The 19,910-nt window shown below is 38.0% G+C and overlaps 2 protein-coding genes across 6 annotated transcripts in view; one reads left to right on the forward strand and one right to left on the reverse strand.

Annotated features, from left to right (window-relative positions):
* LRRC72 (leucine rich repeat containing 72) overlaps positions 1-11,604 on the forward strand; it is a 33,677-nt gene extending 22,073 nt beyond the window's left edge. The window contains exons 6-9 of the mRNA XM_041727603.1: positions 7,164-7,253; positions 8,164-8,316; positions 10,299-10,326; positions 11,442-11,604. Coding sequence (XP_041583537.1) covers positions 7,164-7,253; positions 8,164-8,316; positions 10,299-10,326; positions 11,442-11,604 — 434 coding nt within the window. The remainder of the gene's footprint in view (positions 1-7,163; positions 7,254-8,163; positions 8,317-10,298; positions 10,327-11,441) is intronic.
* Positions 11,605-15,429: 3,825 nt separating this feature from the next.
* The window catches only part of ANKMY2 (ankyrin repeat and MYND domain containing 2), a 37,395-nt gene continuing 32,914 nt past the window's right edge, over positions 15,430-19,910 (reverse strand). For 4 of the 5 annotated variants that reach the window (XM_041727598.1, XM_041727599.1, XM_041727600.1 and 1 more), the window contains exons 9-10: positions 18,500-18,629; positions 15,430-17,254 (exon numbers count right to left, since the gene is read on the reverse strand). In XM_041727598.1, coding sequence (XP_041583532.1) covers positions 17,070-17,254; positions 18,500-18,629 — 315 coding nt within the window. In that variant the 3' untranslated portion in view covers positions 15,430-17,069. The other variant, XM_041727602.1, reaches the window with a different exon arrangement.

The following is a 19,910-nucleotide window of genomic DNA, read 5'->3' on the forward strand; positions in this document are numbered from 1 at the left end:
ACAATGGGTGAGTCATGTGGTATATGAATTATATTAATAAAGCTGACACCAAAAGAAAAAAAAAATGAGGTTTTTTTAAAGCTTTCTAAGTGGGTGAACAGAAAATTTTATTCATGTATATTGAATCACACCCAGCAAGGAAGTGACCTACGTAGTGGAAGAAAGTGGAAATGGGTTGGAAAAATAAATAATACACAGTTATTGCTCAATAAGTTTATAATCTTGAAGGGTGAATAACCCGTGCATGATTGCAACAGAGGATAAATGGTTCTGGGTGTACCAAGGGAAAAGACGCTCAGACCAATGAGTGGGTTTCCAAACTTTAGAGTTGGGAGACTTGTTTATATAATGTCATGAAATAGATGTGGTTTTCTTTCCTCTTCATTTTCTGTTCATTTCTCAGAATTGCCTGAAACAATGTTTTGAATATGTGCCAAATGGTGTTGATGGTGGAGGTTCTGATCAGATCAATACATAGAGTAATTATAGTTTTCATTTGCTTTCAGTGCTAATCAGTAACATCTACTGTATTGAGGAGAAATGACTCATGTGCTTATACGTAGATTATTCAAAGCCAAATATTAAAATTATGCCAAGTTCATGAGAATTCCATGGGGTTTTTTTGTTGTTAATCTAAAATCATGTTGATTTTCCCTTTGGAAAGAAGTTGGAGACAGATGTTCACAAACATACAGTAATCTGAGTTGATTCCCATATCCCACGCCTCCCTTCAGCAAATCTACTAGGCCAGAAACTGGGCAGTTGGTCAAGACCATTCACCCCCACTTACCATCCTTACCCATTCACTAGTTATGATGTATCTATCACCACCCTTTCTTCTCCTCTTCCCGCATTTAAATAAGTTTTCATTATCTCTGGTTATTCCCATCTTATTCTTCTCAGTTCACGGGTTCAAGGGGCACGTTTCTATTGACTACACCCTGAATGGTGTCCCCTGGATCTGGCAACACGGCTGCCTTGTCCCCTTAGATGCCAAATAATCCCATGCTTATTTTTGAAACATGATAAGGTCTGTGAAAGACCCAGGACTGGCCTGCCTGTGTACTGGAATTATCTGGCCCTTGTGTGTTGAATAAATGCTTCTGTGATGAAAAGACTGTCTATGCTAGATCTGGAACTCTCATTTATCTTCATTTTTCCATATAATAGGAAACTAGCTCTCTGGATCACCTTAAATATTAAGCTATCTCTGTAAGACATGTTTTTAAAGAGCATTTCTTGACATTAATGTTATTTGGAAGCAGTAACAAACTCAAAAATGGTTTTACTGTGGATTATGTAAATTAGACGATGAATTAATATGCTCACAGTCTAGAAAGTCTGCTAAGTAGTAAATAGATTTTAACAACATAACTGACATTTGAAATAATCATCATTATAACAACATATTTGAATGTCTTTCCCGTTGAGAAAATGCTTATTATAGTCTCATTTAAATCTTCACAGCAATCCTATGATGTGATTAGAATGATTTCCTCTTGAATGGTGGGAATGCAAGTCTTTGAGCTTTAACCAAACGACTAAGAAATGCCAAAACTTAAACTCATGCCTTATTTCTTTGTTTCACATTTATTCACTCACTTGCTTAATAAATATTTATCATTTATTCATTCATTCAGTAAATATTTATCATGCATTCACTACATGATACCCCAATACAAGGGGACACAACAGTCCCATGGTTTATGGTTTTATGTCTTTTGACCTAAATATTTCTTAGAGAGCTGAAGGAGCTTGATATGAAATTAATCAGATTATTGCTAAATGTAAAAACTCAATAATTTAAGCAATTTTACAAAACAAGATTCAGAACCTAGCACTCAAATTTGTCCTATCGTAGTCAACAGGATTATGCCCTGAATGAAGGTGCCTGGCCAGGGAGTGGGTAGTCTGAAATCCAGCCCATGCCTCTCTTGTTCACTGTGTGTGCATGAGCACAGAACTGTGTCAGCCCTGATCTGGAGTACAGGAGTGCCTTTCCTACTTCTCTGAAAGACTATTGTGCCAGCCTGGTAGTTTAATTTCAAGTCCTTATCATTATCTGTCACAACAGTTTGAGTGACCTCTCCTTAAAATCATAGTGATTATAATTCAAGTTACATAACTACAATGGTTCCAACTGAGAATCTTTGTAGTGAGATTATTTTTTGAAATGGAGAGAATGGGGATCCCTGGGTGGCGCAGCGGTTTGGCGCCTGCCTTTGGCTCAGGGCGCGATCCTGGAGACCCGGGATCGAATCCCACATCGGGCTCCCGGTGCATGGAGCCTGCTTCTCCCTCTGCCTGTGTCTCTGCCTTTCTCTCTCTCTCTCTGTGACTATCATAAATAAAAAAAAAAAAAGAAAGAAATGGAGAGAATGCTATGTCCAATTTCCCCCAAAGAAGCATTTGAGAATAGTTTTGGTAGCAAATACGCACTTTGTGAACACTTTACTTGCCTCATTTTGGTTAAAGATACTCTATGGGAAAAAGTTCCCAGGTAATGAACTACTCATTGTATTGGGGCAGTAATGTGCCCAGATTAAGTTTCTCTGAGGTTCATTTGCAATCACAGATTAGATTCAGTTCATTAATTAAAATGAGAGACTCATGCACTTTCAAGCGTTAACATTTTTGCCTTTTCAAGCCATAAAACCCGCATAAAATGCTAAAGCGTTGTTATTATTCCACTCCAATTACAAGGTCTTCAGAGGGTGAGAAAATAGCCTGGAGGGGAAACCTCTAATTCATTTCGGCATTTCCCCCTCCACTGGCGTCTGTGAGGAGGTTTGCCAAGAGATGGCCCAGGAGACACAGGGCCGGGAGCTTCAGGGAGGCCTAACCCAGCAGCCAAGTGTGAGGTCCTGGAACCTGGAATTCCTGACTTCCAGACTTCCAGGCTGAGTCAGGAGGGCCCCACCTCTTCTCTCCAGGAGGTCTACCTTTCCATACCCTCCCTCCCCAGCTCCTGCTTCCTCTTCCCTGCCTTTCAGCAAAGTCGTTCTAATTCAGGATCTAATGTGTGTCCAAATCCTGCTTCCTGGCTGAGATGACTTTTCTTGATCTTCCATCTCTCTGTTTCTTTCCCAGCACGTGGGCAAAACACCCACTAGCAGGAGCCACAAAATACTTACATTCTCCTGTTCCTCAAGTTTTGCTCTCCTCATTTCTCTCAAATTTGCTTTGTTTCATTAAGCTCCACTGTTGGGAAGGACACTTGGACACCTGCATTCCATCATCTGTAAGAGTTGCTTCCTAGCAGTGCTTTAAGGACTCACCAGGAGCGATAGAGTGCCCCTCTCAGGAGAGGGCCTCCATTTTCTTCAGGTTCTGTTCTTAAAAGTTTTCTTTCCTCCTACACTTGGCCCCAGTCCACTGCTGAGGGCAAATAGCCAGGGGCTGAAGAGGGACACCGAAATCAGGATAGGACTATGATCTCAATGGTCCCTTCATTAGAGCTTCTACCTGAAATGCCCTTCAAGGTGGGATCATCCCTCCCAAACAACAAAACAGAAGAATCACCCAATAAAAAAGAGCCAAGTGGATCTTTGCTGTTTGTGTCAAAGAAGAGGATATTCTGACCCCTCCAACTTTCTTTAACCCCTGTGTTAGTCCAAGTTTATCTTTTAAAAGTCAGGGATGATTTCCATATTCAGTACAAACATGTGGTGTGCAGTGGCCCACAGCTTTCAAAGCAAGATGGTGGAAACAATGGAGATGCTGACTCTACTAAGTAACCTTGAGCCAGAACCTCAAAATCATAGTGTCTGACCATTGACAGCTAAGCTCACTTCCACAGGCTATTCTATATAGATATTGAACATAACTGCTTTAAACTTACCTATCATTTTCCCCATCTATTAAAATGGATGTTTTGGGGCACCTGGGTGGCTTGGTTGGTTAGGCACCCAACTCTTGATTTCAGCTCAGGTCATGATCTCAGAGTCCTTGAATCAAGCCCCATGTTTTGGGCTTCACCCATAGCACACAGTCTGCTTGAGATTCTCTCTCTCTCCCTCTGCTCCTTCCCATGCTCTCTCCCTCTCTCTCAAGTAAATAAATAAATCTTTTAAAACAATGGGTGTTTGGTATATCATTAATCACATCAACTTTTTTCAAAGGTGGTCTTAAAAACTAATGTTCACTTTAATGGTGGTTTCTAGTTTAGCTTTGAAAGTTTTTAAAAATTGACTGAAGCCAATTACTTAGGTAACTTTTTTCTCCTCCGTTTCAATAATAAGTAGCTTCACACATGTGACTCATGTAATTCAAGCTTGTGCAGTAAGGTAGTAGAGACATTTTGATATATTATTGGATACATGTAAATTGCTTAGACTCGGAATCCCAAATTAAGATAAGCAAGACAGTGCTGGCGCCACCGAGGTGTGCTCTATAAGTAGCCTAGAGGGAAAGTGGATTAAATAGTATTAACCTATTGAAAGTGAAAGTGTAAGCAATTTCACTTCATAGTTTCTAAAGGAATGTACCCATACATCACGGAAGGCTTTCAGAACTTTCAGACACAGGAAACCAATTTCATATCTTAGAAACTTAATTTATGGTAATTTTATAGCATCAATCCAAAACTCATAAATCCAAAATGATAAATGTTTATAGTACGGAAGGGGGGGAAAAAAGAGTTGAAAATAAGATTGCTTCTTTCTAAAACTTAAGAGCAAGGAAAAAAGTGAAAAATCATAAAGGTGAAATGCCTCTCAAATTATTTAATTATATTTTTTTTAAAGTTAATTTAAGCAGAGGCTGGCCTAACAGCCCAGCGTTCTGACTTGCTGTCCTTTAGATTTTACATCAGGATGAGGTAGATGGTGAGCTACAATAAACACATCAAGTTTTCAGTCTTGAGGTGCATTCTTAATAACTCATGTAAGAGTAGTAAATCCAAATTTGATGTTTTGTTTAGCTGAAGCCAGCAGGTTTTCAAGTTACATATAGAAATGACTTATTTAAAGACCAGGAGGAGAAGCCAAGAAAATAAATGAAATAGGAACATTCCGAGAAGGAAAAGAGAATATGAAGGAGGGTGCAAAGAGTAAATGTTATTGGTACATTTCCTATTCACATCATAGGCAAGAGCAGACTCTACTCCTGGCTGCTTGAATGTCTGATGGGGTTATGAGGTGCCAGATGTGATTCTCCAACACAGTAACCACAGAGCAGACTTCTGCACTGAAGCATGTGTAATGCTTTCTTCCTCCTAAACTCTCATTAATAACAATTGTGTCTTGCTTTTACATCCTTGAAAGAGGTGCTTTTCTCTTTCTGGCTTAAACTACAATGCATGATCCCCGTTTTAGAATCTGTCCTTATTACTGGCTTAATATACATCCACCCATTCAACTCCTTGTCCAGTAGTTATAATTATTCATTACCACTGTGAATTCCTTCCCTTTTAGATTAAAATTTAAACCCTTCTTGTCAGTCGAGAAATTTTGAAAAGCTTCCATTTCACTTTTCCTCTCACTTCCCCCACTGCATACATATTTCCTATCTTTTAAATTCTTTGTTGCTCCTGGCTTTACCTTTTCTTTAATGCCTAATTCTGATAGTTTTTGTTTGTTATGCACCAGATGTCTTCTGACGATGCCTGCTTTAAGTCCCTCTAAAGCTCAAGTTTTCCACGGGGAGTAGTTATATGTAATGATTTTATTAGCCAGAAAAATTTGTGTTTATGTGATAAAATCAAAATGTTAGGTAACCTACAGGGAAAACATCTAGATGATTTTGCTAAAACTTTTTCAAGTTTTGGCAAAATAGTTTGTTGTCTTTTAAGCACACGCCCATCTTCTTTATCTTGCCAACTGTTTTTTCCTGGGCTTCTAATGCCTAATATTTTCATGCTTTTATCAAGCCTCTCTTTATTTTATAGTCAAATTCTACAGCACTACTCCGAAATTTAACATGTACAGTAAATGAGCCCCATTTTGTGAGAGTAATGCAGTTGTACAATGGCTGGAACTCTTTCTACTACTGCCACCTAGTGGTTCTCCTCACCGAATGTATTTTCCAAAAGTGTTTTCTAGAAGTTGCATGTAGACAGAATCCAATAGCTAAAGACACCCACGTGGAAATCATAAAAGTTTTATTTCACATTGTACTAAAGTAACACTGTTTAATACATCTATGGGGGGATAGAGAAGATTCTTTGCTTTTTCCATAAAGTAAAACCCTCACAACTTCTAGTTGAAGATTTTTAAAAAATATACCTGCATACAGATGCCTAAAGAATGTGACGTCAGAAACGACAGGAGCTCTGCTACATGGGCTTGCCTCCCACCTCCAGCCACTGTGATAGCGTGACTCATTAGGTATCGCGGCACCTGAGCAAAGGAAGTTAGAGGCATGTGCGTCTGGCCAGAGGTAGACAAGATGCAAGATCAGCACCTGCTCAGCTCTGCTCCTGCTGAGATCTGAAGCTGCTAGGGGTATTTACATGCTCTGAACCATGTGCAATGGTTTTAAGTGGAGAAAGAAAACTGTATCAGATCAGTGTACTGCACCTCTGCCCATCTCCACAGGGCACCGTTGTGACCTTTGAGACGGGAAGAAGAGAAGCAAGTGAACAAAATTCTTTAATGAAGAACAGCATCAAGACCTCCACAGAGGGGCACCTGGGTGGCTCCGTCAGTTGAGCAGCTGCCTTCAGCTCTAGTCATGATCCCAGAGTCCTGGGCTCCAGTGCTGCATGAGGCTCCCTGCTCAGTGGGGAGTCAGCTTCCCCCAATTCCCTTACCCCTCTCCCAGCTTATTCTCTTTCAAATAAATAAAATCTTTAAAAAAAAAAAAAAAAAGACCTCTACAGAGCTGATATCTTGTCCTTCCTTTACTAATTAACTTAAGGACATGTTAAAATTTTCCTCATTTGTGGTAGATCTGGGTCAACACTATGTCCCCAGCACCTCACATAGTTCTTGGTATATAGTATGCACTCAGAAAATATTTGTTGAATGAATGAATTTAACAAATGGGAAATAAGTGCTGCTCTGAATAAATGCATTTGGTTAGGCCATTGGTTTGGTCTATGAAACAAAAGCTTTACATGTACTTAGTTTCCATATTAATTCTGCAATTTCCTATATTTTATCAAATGATAAAAGAAACTGGTTTTGAAATATGACACCTTAATTTGGATTCTTTCTTTGCAGGTCTCTACCAAAACCCTTTGTGCCAATATAACCTGTACCGTTTATATATAATCAACCACCTTCCAGGAATAGAATTTCTTGACCAAAATCGTAAGCATACATCTTTCAGAGAAATATTTGAAAGGCAGCCTTATACATCACTAGTTTAAAAATGCAGAAGGTCTTTGAAAATAATCATCTTTGTAAAGGAAAGTTTTTCAATTATTTAGTTTTGAAGTTTTTGACCTGTAAAATATGCCCTAGTTTAGGATTTCATTTCTCTTGACCACTATGTTGAGAAGGCCATCTAAGTGTGAGGAAAGGTCTTCTGTTCCTGAGTTTGACATGAATGTGTTGAATGCCAAATCATCTATTCCTGGCATTTTAGTGTTTTATTTCAAAAATGAGAGAATTGGACTAAATCTCTTAAGGCTTATTTAAATTCAAAAAATAATATTCTTTGTTATCTCAATGATTTCTTTATGAATACAGTTTAAACACTGTAGATAAACTAGTATGTCTGATTTATACAAGTCACAAAAATAATCAACCTCACTGCATTACCCTTTACATTTGGGTGGAGCTTCTTTTACCTCCAAATGTATTTTGCCCATCTCTCTACTTATCTTCTATCTCTATAGGTTTGAACATTCTTAATAATTGGTTACTAACTTCCTAATGAGGAAATATAAAACCTAATGTTTATTATTCCTGTTATTCCTCACAGCCCTGAGGAGCTGAAGGAATGTATCATATATGTGATTTCAATCATCCATGGTGATGTGTTAGAGAGTGCTTGGGGTACACTGGGAATATCTGTGCCTTACAACATGAGTGGCATTTGTTTATTAAGCATTTATAAGATTATGGAAATAATTGTGATTGCCCTTCACAGTTTTGACAGGATGTTCACATATAACATACTTCAGATAAACGCGTTATTGAAAGTGTTCAACTGTATTCTGAATCACTCTGCATCTCTACAATGCTATGCAATAACATTACTTTTTGCATTTGTCAGAAGTTACAGAAAAAGAAAGAAGATTAATGATTACCATTTTTAACCATAGAAGGACTCATATTGTTCAATCAATAGCATTCCAAAGAAGAGTAGATGCCTCATGGAATCCTAGAGCACCATTTAAGCAAAAACCATCCCAGAGAGTACCTCCAGGTATTTGGGGGAAAAAAAACAAAAAAAAAAAAAGATGAAATTAAAATTCCTCCAACTTTTGGCTGATCTAATTATAATAGTAACAACTGAAATTTACAATAAGCTAAGCACCTACATAGTGAAATAAATATTCCCAATGTTATTAGTCAAATTAAAGCAATATGCAATTTTATCTGCATTTGCATATATTAAGTGAAGTAATGTGGTAACAATGAGATATTACCCTGAAGTTCTCACTTCAGTATCTAGTGTAGTATGAAATACTCAGTAAATAAGCTATGCTTACTATTACCACGATCACCAGTTTCACCAATTAAGCCATAAGTTTTTGATAACATGGAAAAAAGTGTTAAGAAGAAATAAAGATCATTTACAATTTCTTCACCCGGAAATAACCACCATTAATGTTTGGGTTGGATTCATATACACAGTCATTATATACAAATATAACTTGAATATCTTCAGTGATGTTTCATCTGTTGGAATTTAAGTTCTTACATGCAACAGAAATCCAACATCAATGACTTAAGGAAATAGCGATTTTTCTCACAAAGCAAAGAATACAAAGGTAGGGTATTAGTGCAAAAGTCAGCGGTAATCATCAGTGTTCAAGAATATATCTCTCTTTTGTCCTACTCTTTGGGTATTTTTTGGTTACAAGGTGGCTGTTACACCACTAGGACACTCTCCTATATATCCAAAATTCCCATATCATACCTAAAAAAAATAATTTGTGTACTCATATTACATAATATATAATTTATATTTAAAGTTTCCCGGTATTTCCAATATGGCTGCTATAGCTGCTTTTTCAAAACAATCCAGTCAGAGGTTCATAATTATATTTGGTTGTTATGGACCTTTACTCCTTTTAAACTTAGTAGATTTCTAAATTTGTTTCCATGACTTTTTCAGGGACCAGGCCAGTTATACTATAGAATCCATCATTCTCTATGCTTGTTTTCACAAGATGTCATTGAACTTGTTCTTTTATCCATTACATGTCCCAGAGAAGAGAAAAAAAAAAAAATGTCTGTAGGACATGTTCAGGATGCAGAAGTGTAACATAGAGCAGGGGTTCTCAAAGTGTGATCCCTAAACCAGTAAGGAAGCATCATTTGTGAAGGGAATGATGCCATGAGCTCTTCTAAGGCAGAGGCTGTTTGCTCCCTGCTGCTTGCAGATTGGCAAGACTCATATTGTGGACTTCAGTGGCCCAACAGGTGCTGGTACATTCCATGTCTAGCCTGGCACTAGGCCTTTGGAGAGGAATGAACAAAGCAATGACTGTCTCTGGAAGATACCATAAGAAATCCCAGCTTTGAGGACAGCCTTTGAGCTCCCAAAGCTAGGGAAGATGGAGATTCCTGTGATCTAGGATTTGTTTATTCTATTTCTTTGAAGTTAATGCCAAGAATCCAAATGGTTTAAACTGCCCTAAATATTTCTCTTCATTTGGTCTGTTAGTTCATTTATAGATACATGTGTCTATCTGAAAAAAGAGGATTGGTTTCTGTATGAGACTCCATATCTTTTTTTTTTTTTTTTTTTTTTGAGACTCCATATCTTAATTACAAAAATCCCACTTGGATTCCACTGGAAACTTAATTGATTAAGCCTTCTGTTCCCAGAGTTTTGAGATCTGTATTGAATTAAAGAATTTGCCTCAGAATTTAAGCTAATCCAAGGCACTATATCTAAGAAAAGTTCAGTTTGAGTTTAGGTAGTATCATGGCATTTTTGAAGGATTGAACTATTCATCTAAATGACCATTCAAGGTCACAGGCATTAAGGAGGGCACATGAGGTGATGAGCACTGGGTGTTATACTGTATATTGGCAAATTGAATTTAAATTTTAAAAAATGACCATTCAAAAACCAGGAAGTTGTGCTCTAGACTTTTCCTTTATAGCACTGTTCCATTGTTTTTAAATGCTGAATAAATGTTTGAAAAATACTAACAGAAATGTATTTTTTTTTAGACTTTGCATTTGCGAATAATGTAGACAAGTAAGTGATTTTTTAAACTTTACTTTTATTATCAAATTATTTCATAATTGTATGCACTTTAAATTACCTTCATTTCCCAAAATACATTTTAGTTAGTTAAATTTACATTTAGTTAAAGAATGACTAACTGATGGATGGGAAAAATTACTGTCTTTCTATGACAAATAAGCACAAGCTATTTACTCATATTTGACATATTTAGGTTTTGGATATTATTATTTTAACCAGGAATAAATTAAAGTCTGATTCAATGCATAAAATATAAGACTACTATATAAAACCTAAGACTTACTAGCAAATTATAAATGTATAATGTTCCTCTAAATATGTTCAGTGAGAGCAGTTATATAAATAAACATTTTATATTCACCGGAATTTACATTTTCTTTTTTTCTTTTTAAGATTTTTATTTATTTATTCATAGAGACAGAGAGAGAGAAAGAGAGGCAGAGACACAGGCAGACTGAGAAGCAGGCTCCATGCAGGCTCCCATGCAGGGAGCCTGACGTGGACTTGATTCCGAGTCTCCAGGATCCAGGATCACGCCCTGGGCCGCAGGCGGCGCTAAACTGCTGAGCCACTGGGGCTGCCCAGAATTTACATTTTCAAAAGCAAATGCTTCATTAAACTATGGAAAACTTTTCAAACTCATGCATATTGATGAATTTTAAAATCATCATTCTTTTTCAATTTTGCACTTAGGTTTTTCTTTGGTTTCAGGGTTGAAAAATATATCCCCAAACACGTTTTTAAAATAATACATAACATAGAGAAATAATATCTAACAAAATGTATTTAAGATACTAATATGCATATGGAATCTAGAAATATTTTAATCATCTAACACTGATTTCAAATCATAAACACATTAATGTGTGAAATCTAAACTGAAATAGCTGATCCCAAATATGTTCAAAGACTGAATTTTTAAAAATAAACAATATATATAGGAAAAATAACATTCATAGTTCTGAAAGTCATTTGTCAGTAGAAGCCCAAAGTTGTTAGTGGTACGATGCTCCAAAGAGCATAGAAAAATATGGCATTTATTTGTTTAAATTAAAATTTCTCTGTAGCTTAATGGATTTTTTTTTGACATATTGCCATTTTTGCAGAACTGTGTTTGATGACCCAGAAGATGCTGTGTTCGTAAGGTCCATGAAGAGATCAGCTATGGCTACTACCTCCCTGAACTGGGACACGGTTCCAACACGAGAGGAAAAATACCTTGATGAGAAAGGCACAGAGCCTCAAATGCTCACAGTTACTCTGAGATAACCTCTGATATTTCTAGAAATCCTAGTGGTTTTCTGTTATTAAACTTCTCTGTGATTAGGCATATTATATATTTATTCTATTATAACATGTGAATGTAAACAGCAACACCACTAATATAGTCCCTATACATTTTATGTTTTTGTTAAAGTAAAATGTATATACAGAAATGTACACAAATCAAGTGTTCAGCTCAACAAAATTTTCAAAAAATGAACATGCTCATGTAACAGCAGTCCTAGATCAAGAAATAGACTATTACCAGCACATGAGGTGCTTCTTCATTCCTGTTACCAGTCCTATTACCTATTAGTAGTAATCACTGTTATGATTTCTAAGCTGTAAATTAATTGTGTCTGTCTTTGAATGATTTCATTTAAATCTTTCTGGTTTCTCTTACTCAATACTATAAAATTCACCCATGTTGTTGCTAGAGACAATAGCTTTATCATTCTCATTGCTGCATGGTATTCCATTGTATTATTACACCACAATTTATTTATAGTCTATTGTCTTTTTATGCCACCCTTAAAGGCATGTGCCAGTTCTGGGTGTGGGCTAATGATGTGAGGTTGGCCTAGCTGGAAGCCTGCTGCTAGGAGAGAGACCAGAAAAGCTTTTAGCATTTGCATGGTGCTAAGAGACAAAATGCACAGCTGGTTTTCCCCAGCTAAGCTAAAAAGCTAGACCAAAAGCTTATAAAAAGCAGAGTAACATTTCCTCCTATCTGATGGTGCTTAGACACCACCACAATGTAACACACACAGAATAGAGACACACTGTAGAAGTGAGGCTGAAACCAAGCAGGCAGGGGATGGAAGCCCTAGGGGGAGCGGTGCACTGTCCCTGAGACTCTATAACCTCCTTTCACCTGTGGCACTTAGGATTCTATACAAAACCAGAAAGTTCAGGAATGGCCCCTGACAGAGTGTTGTACCTGGGGGAAGGAAAAAAGATTTGTTTTGGTCATTGGTATGGGTGAGTGGCTCAAGATAAAAGTGATATAGTATGTGGATCCCAAGATTTGGTCAGAGAAAGGATTGAAATGTTCTCTTGTTCTCTCCTCTGGATCACTTATTCTGTAAGAAGCCAGCTACCATGTTGTGAGGACATTTATGCAGTCCTCTGGAGAGCTTCATCGGTGAGGAACTGAGGCCATGTGAGGGACTAAATCCTGTTGCCACAACCATATGAGTGAGCCATCTTGCAAGCAGGTCCTCTGGATCTAATTAAATCTTCAGATGACTGCACTCCTGGCTGAAAGCTGTATTGCACCCTCCTGAGAAATGCCCAGCCAGAATCACTCAGTTAAGCTGTTCCTGTATTTCTGGCCTGCAGAAACTACATGAGATAATGCTTATTGACTCTTCAAGCTTGATAAATTCAGGGGTAATTTCTTACACAGCAATAGGTAACTAATAGAATAACTCAGTATAACCCATGGTGCTAGAAGTATTTGTGGTAGGTAAGGATGTTTGGTGAAGCCTGGCAAACTCTAAGAAAGTCACGGTGCAGTTTCAAAAGTCTCAAAAGGTTCTTGAGTAAGGCCATACTACCTTCAGCAGAGAACTAGTCATTGTTCGAAGAGCAGTTTTGGCAAATTACTGCATCTGCCCTAATACTAACAGCCTGACCAATGAACATCAGGTAACTTTGACCAAAGCTACTCATCATGAGCTGAGTACTATCAGACCCACCAAGCAATAGATGGTGGGTGGCCAGAGCAGCAACTTATTTCATGATGGAAATGGTGGTATATTTGGGATTAGATTCAAGCTGGCCCATAAGTTGCATAAGCAATATTCATTTTGAATTAGATTGCAGTAAGTTGGATATTATAATCTCCAGGTTAACAACTAAAAGAATTTTGAAAGTGTGTAGCTTGATATTTTATTTTTAAACCTGCAATTGCTGAAAAGGATGAAAAAATTATTCCAATTACAAAAATAGGGCTAGCAAATTTTAATCTCCTTGTAAAAGAACTAATGGGAGAACGTCTCCTTTATATGAAGAAAAATATTTCCTTAAAATGCACTCATATTTCATATTCAGTAACGAAGGGCTGCAGAGTGGCTGTGATTTGAAGATATTGTAATAAATACCATGTAGGGACAAACACAAAAGAGAAGACACGATCCTGACTTAAGTAACCTAAAACTCTACAAAATGCAACACATAATTAAGATGGTGCTCTAAGTTCTTTGTTTTAAGCAACAGAGAACCATTCAAGCTGATTGAAGTTTTCAGTTGAATATTTCAGGATCCATCAGCTCTCATGACCAGGAAACAGAAAATATCAACTTATAGATCTATATACAGGGTAGTGGCTAGTGGTTGGGGCTCTAGAATCAGACCCAGCTGAGTTCTTCTGCTTACTAGTTGTTACTTGGACAAGTTAGCTAACTTCTCTAAGCTTTCATTTCCTCTTAATGGTAAGAACAGTTAATTCATAAAATTTCAAGGATTAAGTTAGACAATGGACATAAAGTCTTAGGTAGAGTGGCTTTCTCAGTCAGTGCTTGGTATATGTCAGCCAATACTCATTCTTTTCCCAAGAGCAGTTGTGTCCTTTAGGAATTATACCTGATGTCATAGACTGAATGCTTGTGTCCTTACACACACAAAAAATCTGTATACTGACATCTAACCCTCAACATGATGGTATCTGGAGGCAGGGCCCTTGGGTGGTAGTTAGGTCATGAGAGTAGAGCCCTCATGAAGGGGATTATGCCTTTTTAAGAGGCCAGAAAGCAGGCTACCCTCCTTCCCCTATGTGAGAACAGAGCAAGAAGATGGCCTTCTGTAGACAGGAAGAGGGTATTCACCAAAAGCTTGACCACTATGATGTCTTCTAGCATCCACAACTATGCAAAATACATGTTTATTATTTAAGCCACCCCAATTTATGGTAATTTGTTTTGTAGCAGCCCAAAGTAAGACACCTGGTGTCCTAGTCAGGGTTCTCCAGAGAAACTGAATTAATAGGGTATATGCATAGAAAGAGAGAGAGTGATTTAAGGAATTGGTTCATGACATTTTGGGGGCTGGCAAATACAGAATTTGCAGGGCAGGCCAAGACAGGCCAGAAATTTAAGAATGAGTTGATGTTGCAGTTTTGAGTCTGAAATCTGGCAGTCCTTTATTGGGACTTATTTTGATCTGTACTATTGGTGCGTCCATCTTGTCAGCTTCTTCAGCATCATGACTGGATATATGAGGCAAAAAACAAAACAAAACAAAACAAAAGCCTCAGAGAAAAAACAAAATGTCATTGCTTGGATCCTGAGGTTCCCCAGCCAGTCTGCCTCATTTCTCTATCCTACAGTCTTATGTTTGTTTGATATATAATATCCAGGATTTTAGTTTTACTTAGTAGAAGAAATAGAGGAAAGTATGTCTTTTCTGCTTCCCAGAAGCAAGTGTTTGGATTATTTTAAAGATTTATTTATTTGAGAGAGACAGAGAGAGAGAGAGAGAAAGTGAGCATGCAGCAGGGGGGAGGGGCAGAGCAAGAGGGAGAAGCAGACTCCCCAGTAAGCAGGGAGCCCCATGCGGGGGGTACCATCCCAGGACCAGGGATCATGACCTGAACTGAAGGCAGACACTTAACCAACTGAACCACCCAGGTGCTCCAAGAAAAATTTCTTGATAGCTTATTGAAAATAACTCAACATGGTTTAAAAAAAGATGAACTAGATGACCACCTATTTTGACGGTATTATAATGGAAACATCTATTTGAGATTATGTATAATAAAGGAAGGGAGTATAATCAGAATCACTGTCTCTTAAACTCCATTTTCAGACCACCTCTTCCCTGAAATATATCTGTAGAAAATTTTAATGTTGACATGGCTTACACCTGAAGTCCCCTTCGTCCACTGGCAGTTACAGCGGTGTTAGAGTTCTGATTCATGTCAGCATTCACTTCGATGAAGGGAAAAAGTATCTCTACATTGCCACACCTCTTGCTTTTCCTATTTCTTCCTGCTTTTTCATAACCCCCCATAGTATCCGAAGACAGGCATCATGTTAACACAAAATGGCGGTAACACAAACACACGCACACAAAAACAATTAAAAACCAGATAATGCAAATAAAAAAGATTGGTGAGGCTTGTCACAACTGACAAGTATAGGTGCAATCTGCCTGCTGAATTCCTACCCAGTTAACCCTTCACACTGAATTCGCTCACCTGATGTCTTTCTGGAGCAGCGTGGTAGAGGGCGTGCAGAAGGTGTGGTGCTGGGGCTGGAAGAAGTCACTGAGAGGAAGGAAGAAGAGAGCCAGCGACTCAGAAGAATATGACCAGTGCAGTGAGGTGGGAAATGCAGTCATTTTGATTTACAATTGTACACATGAAAATACTCATTACTCTGTTTTCTAGTATTGGCTGAATTTCCCAAAATGTAAGTTCTCTTAATATTTCTCTAATATCTGCCATCCCTCGATAGCAATGAGCCAGGAAACAAGATGTGGAGCTGGTTTTATCAGTAGGCACGATTTATTTGACAATCATCACAAGAAACTCTGAAACGCAGTGCTATCTTCGGCGATCAGGCCCTAGCTCTGCTTCTGTACTGCATATGCTAAAAACTGGTGCCAGCACATTCTAAAAGTGACAGTTATAAATCAGTCTCTGGGCAGGAAGAGCCCAATGAAAAGCTTACAGGGATAAAAGCCTTTCAAGTAGAATATGGCACATGAATTGGTTTTATAACTGGGGACACACTATGTTTAGCCATTATTTAATCTGAAATTTCAAAAAAAAAAAAAATCTGAAATTTCATGAAACATCCTTTTTAATGCACATGCTGAGATAATCGTGGCTAGGCCTTAGTTCTGACATTTCTGAAGGTACAAATACTAAAGATAAAACGTGACTGCAAGAACCATATAAAGTTTAGACTGCTCAGGATTGTTTCTATATAAAACTACAGTGAGCTGAACTGTGACAGATCCTGTAACATACAACTTTTCTTCATGTCATTGCATCTAAATAAGTAAGACTTCACTATTGTAAGTGCTATTTATATGCATCTTATTCACATATAAGTTATGATTCATTTACCCATCTCAGTGGCTAGAAAATCCTTTCTGAAGATCTCTCTCCTACACCTGTTTTGCTTGTCCCTTTGTTCCCCAGAGCCTATATTTCTTCTTTAAAGGGATTTCTTTGGCTTTGAGAACAATGGCTGGGAAGCTGGCCTCAGAAAGGGAATAAAAATGTTTCTTTGATACTTTGAAATAAAAATTTTCCCTTGGAGTATCTGTCCAATTACAGTACAGCAATCATTAGGAAATCAGGGCATGGTAGACAGAGCTTTGCTTGAAGGCATCTATTCTAGGAAACATGGAATCCTGCCATGGTGCCATGCGGTGTCACGAGGCAGTGAGGACACAGTCACATGAGCTTTCCAGCTACCTGCCAGGATATGAACTGTCCACGATGGCACCTGCTCTGGCTTTCACTCCTCAGATTCCTGTGGACCTGCAGGAGCATCCTGTAAGCCATCCAACCCAGCTGCATTCTGAGGGTGTTCTTTCTCCCCTTCCACAGAATCCTTAGGGTTACAATCCTCTTGGGAGATTCCTGCTTCAGCCTCTGGCTGCTCTTCATTAACACAATTAGAATTGACATCAAGTTTGCCATCTGATAAAAAGGGGGGAAAAAAGGTCATTTTGTTATTCCTACCAGGTATCAGTCTCTCTTCTAAATGCTTTACTTGTATTAAACTATTTAATCCTCACAACAGCCATGTGAGGTAAATGATTTCTGCTATCATTATTATCACGATTTTTAACAAATGGGGAAACCGAGAGAAGAAGGGTTTGGCAACTTGCTCAGAATTTCACAGCCAGTACAGCAGCAGCAGCAGCAGGATTTGGACTCAGGCCTCTGGCTCCACAGCCAGGCCTTGAAATCGAAATGCTTGTCTGGGATCTGACAAAATGTGCATTCAAATCCAGCTTTGCCATGAATTAGCTTGAAGTCTTTGGGTAGGTTATTGCCTGTGCAGGGTTGTTTCCTTGGTCCAGAAAACAGAAGAAAGCACAGCAGTCAGAAAGCCTGACTATTCTCTTAACAATTTATTTGTACAAATTAAGTTTAATTTTGTGCAAATCATTCAATTCTACTAATAATAGCGTTTCTCAAGCAGGTCGTAAAGGCAATGCGGTCTTCTGAGGGGGGATGTGGAAGTACTTTGTATCAGAGTCAACTGGGTAACTTTTTCAAACTAGATACTCTCTGCAGAACCTATGATATATTCTCAGGGGTGAGGCACAGGAGTGGAGGTGGTTTTCCACTATAGTCTGTGAATCATTGCTGAAGCAATTCACTTTCTGGTGAAAATGAGTCATACACCTCATAAGGGAGGGAGAGAAAAAATAATATGGAACTCAATGCCCAGACACTTATAGAAACTTAATATGTACATTTGATCTGCAATGTAATCTGTAATTTATAAATTTACTCTATAATTTCACCAAACCTTTGTACTTTAATTAAAGTAAATAGATAAATAAATGTTCCCAAACTTAAAATCCTTGGGAATACTTATCTAGAGTCCCATTGCTGCAGAGCATTCTCATGAGTCAGAATGTAGAATACAGAATAAACTATTCCTTAGAATTCTATACCTCTCTGTCTTCCAGTGACTTCTAGGCTAACCATATTCTATACATTATCCCAACAACCCTAAATATGTACACATTTAAATGTCATTCTTCTATTGGTCATCTCCAAGACTCCTTGGTCCCCCCTCCCTCCCCCAGAGAAGACTTGGTTCCTTGGTGCCTGTGTTAATATCATTAATAATATCATTCTTCCCAATGAGGAGCAGTTATATACTTTTTTATAGTATATAACTATACTATTCGCTTTTTATATACTTACTGTTTTCCTCTTCGCTCTTTTCTTTGGCAGCTTCCAATTGTTGTTTTTCATAAATGTCCTTTAGATTCTTACAGATTTTCTTATGTGCAAACCAGTGTGTTTTCTGGCAGGTTTGATCACAATATATTACCTGAAAACAGTTGTAAGTTTATTTCACTTCAAGAGCTGTGATTGCATGATATTCCAACTACGTCATTATACCAAGACTATACTGTAAAAAAAATGTTGTTTCCCATGCTTTCCTTTATTTTTATTTTTTTTTTAAGATGTATTTATTTTGATAGAGAGTGAGAATGCCAGAGCAGGGAGAAGGAGGTTGGGCAGAGGAAGAGAGTCCCAAGCAGTCCATGCTGAGTGTGGAGCCCAACACAGGGCTTGATCCTACGACCCTGAGATCATGACCTGAGCCAAAACCAAGAGTTGGACATCCAACCAACTACACCCCCCAGGTAGCCCCAAGCTTTCTGTTAAAACCATGATGCACACTGATTTATATTTTTAATTTTTAGCTTATACTTTATAACAATGGATATATAATAAGTGGTCTACCAAAGACTAACAAATGATTTATGAAGAGCCTACTATGTGTCAGAATTATACAATGACAAGGAAGATAGTTGTCTCAGAGGAAACTAGGGTTGAGAAAAAGCTGGATGGAGCAGCATTGAGAGAGGCAGATACTCAACAACATGATTTACATCCTAGGTCATAACAGTAATAGGAGCACAGAGGAAGCAGTGACTCACTCTAAATGAAGGGAGTTAGTCAACAGAGAAATGGGAAAGAAGCATTCCAAGCAGAGAGATTATCTTACACAAAAATGCAATTAGGAAAGTGAATTATATGTTGAAGGACAGCAAAAAGTTTGTGTAAATGGAGTTTAGAATTTTGCAAGATTATATGCCAAATACCATGCTAAGCCCTTTATATAAAAAGAACATATACTGTAGATTGTTTCATTGGTCCTGACTCTTATTTTTCCCTTCATGTATACACTTTCCCATGTGACTTCAAAGTTCTTTTCACTGAAGGGAAGGAGAACTCACTTTAAACTTGGCTATGTGGTGTGTTTTGGCCAAAGGAATGTCAGAGCATGACAATTTCAAGACTAGACTTCCAAGGGATCTCATGTGTTTCTACTTGTCCACTTTTACCTCTGCCATCATAATTAGAGCCGGCTCAGCCTGGTCTGCTGGTCCAAAGAGGATAAGCGATATATGGAGAAAAAGTGCCCCAGCTAACCCCAGCCAACTGCCAACATGGGAAATTAGCAAATGATTGTTTTAAGTGTTTTATATGCAGCGACAGTTAACCAATGTAGATGGTCTCAATGAATTCTCACAATAACCCCATTTCACATGCAAGGAAATTGAGGTTCAAAGAAGTAATTAAAGGAGATGAAGCTGGAGGA

The sequence above is a fragment of the Vulpes lagopus genome, chromosome 13, assembly GCF_018345385.1.
Source record: "Vulpes lagopus strain Blue_001 chromosome 13, ASM1834538v1, whole genome shotgun sequence".
In the NCBI taxonomy this organism is placed as follows: Eukaryota; Metazoa; Chordata; class Mammalia; order Carnivora; family Canidae; genus Vulpes; species Vulpes lagopus.